The sequence below is a fragment of the Choristoneura fumiferana genome, chromosome 3 (genome assembly GCF_025370935.1).
Source record: "Choristoneura fumiferana chromosome 3, NRCan_CFum_1, whole genome shotgun sequence".
Taxonomy (NCBI): Eukaryota; Metazoa; Arthropoda; class Insecta; order Lepidoptera; family Tortricidae; genus Choristoneura; species Choristoneura fumiferana.
Genome location: NC_133474.1, coordinates 2,341,183 through 2,349,008, shown reverse-complemented (window position 1 = coordinate 2,349,008; position 7,826 = coordinate 2,341,183). Strand labels below are relative to the sequence as shown.

Genomic DNA, 7,826 nt, shown 5'->3' with positions numbered 1-7,826 from the left:
ATAATTAAAGAAGTGCAAAAGCTTACCTGGTCCGACACTACTGGAGACCAAAGGGCTCTGGCATCGCATCGCCATTTCCGCTTTTTATAGTTTCGCCATGTCTGTCTGTTTGACTATCCGTCGCGCGGCTTTGCTCAGAGACTATCTAGAAAGCTGTAATTTTGCACAATTATTATGTAAAACTTGCCGACAAAATGGTACTATAAAAAAAAAATTAAATCAATTTTTCGATTAAGTGATTTTTTTGCAAAATATTAAATTTTAAGTGCAAATTTTCATTAAATCGAGCGTCCAACTAAAATATAAACCGATGGGTGAAATTTGATTAAATTCAGGATTATCGTAGGTATATCAAACTTACGATGGAACGGTTTAGTTTTCCTGACAATTATTAGTTAGTTTAAGAGTAAATAGCAGCCTAAGGTAATAAAATACACCTAAAACTTGGAATATTCCGTACAGAATAAGAAATCCTTTAGAAAATATTACTTAATTTTTTCGTGATGGCTACGGAATTCTGTTCGGGCGTATCCGACACGCTCTTGGCCGGTTTTTTAGATTTAATTTAGTAGGTATTGTAGTTCAGTTAGGTAGTTAGTTTATAGTTGTTAAGGTTTTATTTATGGTTGCGTTTTCTCTTAATAAAAATGTTGAAATATACAGTAATCTCAGTGACATTATTTTTATTTTTATTTTTTTCGTTATGACTTTGGATGGCAACGAGCCTTTTGGCCCCTGATGGTAAGAGAATCACCACTGCCATTAAATATCTGTCAAACCAGGGGTATTGCAGACATAGCGTTTGCCAACCTAGAGGCCTAAGATGGATATTCTCACGTGCCAGTAATTTCATTATAAATACGTTCGTAAGAAATCCACATTTTCTTAAATACCTATGCAAAATGACAGCTTCCTATTATTAATAGTTTCTAAGTTAAGCCACAGACGGATGGTCAGACACACAGACGTAGTTCCATAGGAAAACTATCCTACAGAATGTTCTTCAATTTTCATAAACTTCGACAGACCTACCTGATACCTGATAATATATTGCACAAATCAATCAATCAACTTTATTTGGGGTCTTGAATGTTTCCTTAAAGTTAACGAAAACGAAAAATAGCACGCTGTACAATTTTCAGGACTAGAATCCCAAAAAAACGTCATTAAGTCAAGGAAGTAATAAAATACTTAACAAAAGTAGTATATTATCTACTTATTTTATTTTTCATCGTCGTAATATATAAACTCATGCATATGTATTAATTAGCAAGGTCTATTTTTAGAACACGTAGACGAGCCCATGCCCTTGAGCCATACTCTTCCCACATACTGTTGGTTTGCTTGTAATTGAAAGATGCAACAAATACTCGTATCGGTGGCGAAAGGTTTAGGTACCTTGTAGTAGGTACTTAAAAGAGACAAGTTTAAAAGGACATTCTTAAAAGGAGAATGGACAAGACAGTTTAAATACTTAAGTACTTCAATTTATGTTTTCAACCGTCTTCAAAAAAGGAGGAGGTTCTACGTTCCAATTTTAATTTAAAAGTTACTTGATGAGTTTTATTGGTTTATTTACTTATTATATATAGGTAAATATGTATATATGTAAATATATCTGTACGTATTTACAATACAATTACTCTATTGTACACCACAATATAGTAAACGATACAGATGACACAGAGATGAAATTACAAGGTAAGTAATATTAAGGCGGCCTTATCTCTTCAGAGCGATCTACCCAACCATCTGCTGAAATATCCCGAAGACTGAACTGATGGTCCAGACTGATGAAAATCAAAGGTTGAAAATTGCCTGAATGGCTTCGAGAAAAGTATGGTACCGCACGGCCGTGCCTTTGTTTTTTTTGCTCGACTTGGCGGGGGCACTTCCGTGCCCTCAAATGTTTTAAGGGGATCCCATGCCCGAATGACCTTCGATCTGAATTCCTTAGTTTTCTGATGATTTTTGTAGCTTATTATATTAACAACAACGGCTTTAAGCAATATAGTATCCCATATTTACTTCAAAGTTCATTGCTTTCGAGATATTTGGCATCTAAGTTGAACAATTTTAGGCCAAAAAAACTGGTTTTCGGGCCATAACAATTGTGTTAATTAGTTTCAAATGAAAACCCTCGACCAGTTTTTAGAGACGTCAAAGACGAACCCAAATATGTAGATTTCGTATATGTTAGATCTCTCATCTATGATTTAAGTAAGGTCACCTGAGGTAAAGCGTCACTGTTTTTTTGTTTTTTTTTAAAAATAATCTCAAATTATGAAGTATGTATTAAGTGTATTGAAATACTCTTGCGTTCTGTGCTTAATACAACTCTTTATCATTAAAATATCTGAAGTTACTTTTTTGCTGCACGACAGTTAAAAGATATACAAGCATTTTTTTAAAAAACGGGATTTTAGACGCTATTACCTCAATTTGGGAAAATGCATCTTTTTAAATATTATCTAACTTTTGGGATTTCGCCTCAAAACTTCATGGCACGTGTTCGCAATATAATAATCTAGAAGATATTATTAATACAAGAACCACAAACCGCGAATAATCAGCTGAGCCCAAAAATAGTATAATTAGGGAAAATGCCTCTTCATTTACAGACGCATTTATCCAAAGCTAAATAAGTACCAGAGGTTGCAAACATTTTTTAACCTACTTAAAAAAACGAGGAGGTTCTCAGTTAGTCGGTTTTTGTAGCCGATTCAATTATTATTATATATATTTTTTTTGCTTTTTAGTTCCTTTGTGTGTTTTTAAGGCAGTTTTATTTTTTATTTAAAAATATTCTACGATTCGACCGATTGAACTAGAAGATTTTACGATTGAAAAGAGTGAGATGAAAAGTTTAATTAAGTGACATTATTTAGACGATAGTCAGTGAAACATTCTACAGGTAAAATAATATACTTACTTAACATGAAAAATGTGTTAAAATTGTTAAAACTACATTATAAAAAAACGGTTATTGACCACTGACATTGGGGTAAATGCGTTACATAGACGCAATAACCTTAAAGATACTGACGCATTTAGCAAAGTTTCATAAATAACTTGCAAAGATTTTAAATGGAAATAATTCTAAAAATGTAGCGTTTTTAATGAAAATTTAAATTCAGACATGTGAACCAACTAATAATGATCGTGTTTAATACAAAATAAACAACAAAACCCTAAAAAAAATGAGGATTTAAATGGATTTTGTTCACTAACTCAAACACTGCTAAACTCTGGTGTGGTACCAAATTTTAAAATTGTCGACATCTTGAAAACGATTCACCGAGACGCCCTCTATGTTACGGGTTGTTCTCCAAGTAGTTCAAGTTTCTATTACTAGATGGCAGAAGCTGTTGTGGGGTGGATCAACTATTTTTTAGGGTTCCGGAGCCAAAATGACAAAAACGGAACCCTTATAGTTTCGCCACGTCTGTCTGTCCGTCCGCGGCTTTGCTCAGGGACTATCAATGCTAGAAAGCTGTAATTTTGCACGGATATATATGTTAACTATGCCGACAAAATGGTACAATAAAAAATTAAAAAAAGTTTTTTTTAGGTTACCATCAGCCAAATATGTGCGGTCTACCACCCTAAAGCTGATAATCGTTTGCATGTCATAAATCAATAATGCCAATGGACGTGACTGTCAACTTGAAAGATCGACTTTAGCGACATATTCATTTGATAGGAACTTGTTTAAAAATTGGTAGACCACTTATTTGGCTGATGATACTCCCATAGACGTAAAGTGGGGGTGTTTTTTTTCTCATCCAACCCTATAGTGTGGGGTATCGTTAGATAGGTCTTTTTTTAGGGGTTTTCTAAGACGATTTTTCGATTCAGTGATTTTTTTTTGCGAAATATTCAACTTTAAAGTGCAAATTTTCATTAAATCGAGCGTCCACCCACCCCTCTGAAATCTAAACCGGTGGGTGGAAAAATTTGAAAAAAAATATATAATATATGGTAGTTAGTATATCAAACTTTCAAGGAAAACTATAACGGCTAAGTTTTCTTGAGAATTATTAGTAGTTTAAGAGTAAATAGCAGCCTAAGGTATAAAATATACCTAAACTTGGAATATTCCGTATAAAAATACGAAATCCTTAGAAAAATATTACTTAATTTTTTCGTAATGGCTACGGAACCCTATTTCGGGCGTGTCCGACACGCTCTTGGCCGGTTTTTGTTTTTATTGTCCCGTCAGCGAGGGGACAAAACTAGTACAGTTTAATGGAACAGATGTTGTGTCACATTATACTAACATGCTTATTAGATGTGGGCGGACGATGGATGCAATTTACGTCAAAATCATGTCGAGCAATATACGTAATATAATTTGGATATGACTACAATTGGTTTAAAAAAGAGAACATAGTTGAATAATAGTTGGATAATTTTATTATTGTAGTTAATAATCGTATTTTTTTCTATATTCCATATTTTCAGTGCATTCCTTTTTTAGTTCACTATCCACTTATGTAGGGGAAAATTGCCTCTTTACATCTAAGTAAGTGGTACGTGTTTGTAAAGTGTTACTGAACCATTATTAGGAAGATTATCACCATCACTCAAATTTCTATACATTTTTACACAAAAATATTAATCGAACTTTAATAAATTATAAAAGTGTACAAAGCGCCATCTATGTGACGCTTTTTGAACTAGATCGCTAGATCATTTTGCCTAACTCATAAGTCGATGTTGTAAGCTAGAAAGCAATAAGCTTCAAGACACGACCCACAGAGGGCGTGATTGTAAATAAATCTAGTTCTAAGTATTGCAGAGGGCGCTGCTTGACTTTATATAAGCGCATGCACAGCGCAGCTCAGCCTTTATTTTTCGCTTCATTTTTGAGCTAAATAAATTCAACAAGCCAACAAGCTGTTTGCCTCCACCCCCACCTGCCAAAGCTCGAACATAAAAGTCTTATCCCTCTTATGCTTTCGTCACCATATTGCATCCATCGTCCTCCCTTCAGATGACCAATTATAGAATGGGCTTCAGAAATGCATGTTTGGCAAATTTTAATCCCACAAACTTACGGTTTAATGAGTGACTCAGGTCAGGAGAACGTAACTCTTAATTAAATATAGCAACGAGGGACAACAAAAAGTTGATCGACCCTGTAAACTTTCCCTCCGGCGTCTTAGTCAAAGTCGTAAAATGTCCAGTGTCGAAATCACAGAGTACCTTTTTTTGATTGCGTCCACATCGTATGCCTGGAATTAATTTATTTTTTTCTTTTCATATTTCAGTGTCACTGGCCACTTTGAAGAATAAATTGAAAGGAATTAACAATTTAAAAGAAGAATCGACAGAAGATACAACCAGCAGTAATCAGCAGACAGTGACAGTGTGAAAGCCAGAGAAGGAATTGTTAAGTTTTGGGCGGCATTTGAAAATGACTTATTTGATAAAAATTAGTGTCAGCTCCGACACACGACTGGACTCATTAAGTATGATTATCTTTGACTATCCAATAGGAAAAGGATATAATAAATACATACAACTTTTATAATGTTGAATGTCACATGGTTTCAAAGTGGAAGGTGCGCGAAACTTTTATTTATTTCACTCTTCGTAAAATTTACATTATCATCATCATCCTTGCTTATATACGTTGCATTGCTGGGCACAGGCCTCCTCTCAAAATGAAAGGACTTGAGCAGTCAGCCGAGTTCCCACGCTGGCCCAGTGCGGATTGAGAAAAATCACACACGCCATTGAAAAGCTTCGCAGGTTTAAAAGGCTCGAATGTAATTTCACTGGGTGCGTTGCGTCCCAAGTTATATAAAAACGTTAGATATAATTTCATATTATAAACGTTCATTATACACAATTACATTATGTATAACATGAAACACTATAATTTCATTAAGTATAACGTTTGATTACTGTAACAGTTCTTTTATATACTTTCATAAGAAATAACATGTTTATAGGCTAAATTCATATTATATAACATACATAAGGTCTACCGCTTATAATACATAATAACTTCATAAATAACATTAATATGATATAATATCAAGTGATATGCTTTGTTCCTAAAATACTTGGTAAAGTTGAAAACCAGAAAATTAGGTGTTTAAATTTGGTATTGCAAAGTTTTACTTAAAAAATTGTGCGAGCGAGCGAAGCGAGAGAGCATGACGGTTCGGAGCAGAAGCGACTTGGATAGTTTAGGTTCAGAAGGCTAAGGCTTAGCCTTTGATGTTAGGTTTTTTTTATAGCAGCGAGGAAACCTTAAAAGTATATATTTTTGAGCGTTATGTGTTCCGTTGTAAGATTAAATGAATGTATGTTTTGGCTGTTAGAGGTTTCGAATATTATATAATTTTATCGTTATACTAAATGTATTTATTTCCATAGCTCATTATACATAATGAAATTATATATTTTATCATTATATATTATGACCATTATAGCAAACGTATGTTATATTAAAAAATATAGAAAGTGAAGTTATACGTAATGAATATTATATGTTTTGTTTTTATATATTCTATTACTTACCCAATTTCACTCATGAATTTCAAAAATTCGGATATATGAGCCCGGGTTTGAACCCACGATCGTCTGGGTGAGAGATCAAAGGCCATAAAACTAAAGAAAGAAACATAAAAAAATATCGAAAACACTTATAGGTACTTACTTAAATCATAACGTTTCCATACCGGGGACCAATCATCTTTGCCCCCATCTGTCAGGCACAACAGCACTCAGAACTGACAGACTTATGTGGCCCCTCTACGGATAAAGGGCTACATGAGGCTACATTTTGTAATAATGTCACATGACCTAAAATGACCTTAAAATGTTGACCGGAAATAAGGATTTCTCAAACTTCCGGCTAATTTTAGGTGCGATAGTCTTTTGATTCTCGTTCTGCACAACTTTTTCCACCGTGTGCCACATCTTGTAGTGATGTCAGCTACGTAGGCAACTTGAGGCTGGGCTCACGGACTATAATACGTAGGTCTCTCAATAACTTTTCAGATGCTCGAAATTAAAAAATTGAATTGGTTATTTGGAATCTTTTTGTATTTTTTATTTCAACTTCAAATTTGTTCATCCCGGTCATCCCGTAAAACCATATCGAAAATACAAACTGAGAATGGATGCACAGAAAAACCAGAAAAAGAGACCAGCGCTGGGAATCGAACCCACCTACCACCTGCAAAACGTATATGTAATAATATATAATATAATATTGAAGACAATGACATTTTCGGCGGACATACCGTTTTTGTGTTACAATCAATGATATTTCATAGTACAATTGGGTCGTTTAAATGAATCTTCAACTCGGGGGCGGTAGTTACATATCTACTCCCTGTTTTATATACAATATCATTGGTTACAATACAAGCAAGAAATTAAAAAAAGCGAAAATTGAATTGATTAATTTTTAGTTTTACATAAAATTAAAAATATTAAAAAAATACATAGCAACTTTTTTGTTTGTGGCTGATGACGCCTGATTACCTTGGTCTTAGACAAAGATTTTACTTTTATCACTAGAGCATAAAAGTTATTTTATGTCGCCTAGATCAAGCATATAAATACGAACTTTACGAGCATGAGAAGTGAAATAGTTATTTGTATCACAAGGGAGCAAAATGGTGTATTTACTGCGAGGGCGTACACTGAACCCCGAATAAGCGAAGGATTCTACAATAGAATCCCTAGCTACGCTCAGGATTCTAAAGTAGAATTCTGAGCGTAATGAGGGATTCAAGTGTTAACGCCCAAGATGAAAATAATTTTGCTCCCGAGTGGCTCATACAACTTTTCACACCAAGCAT

At 34.1% G+C, this 7,826-nt stretch overlaps 1 protein-coding gene across 1 annotated transcript in view; it reads right to left on the bottom strand.

Moving 5' to 3' along the window:
• Positions 1–7,450, bottom strand: part of LOC141445704 (uncharacterized) — a 12,668-nt gene extending 5,218 nt beyond the window's left edge. The window contains exon 1 of the mRNA XM_074111593.1: positions 6,535–7,450. Within this exon, the coding sequence (XP_073967694.1) occupies positions 6,535–6,620 (86 nt within the window). The 5' untranslated portion in view covers positions 6,621–7,450. The remainder of the gene's footprint in view (positions 1–6,534) is intronic.
• Positions 7,451–7,826: the final 376 nt, after the last annotated feature.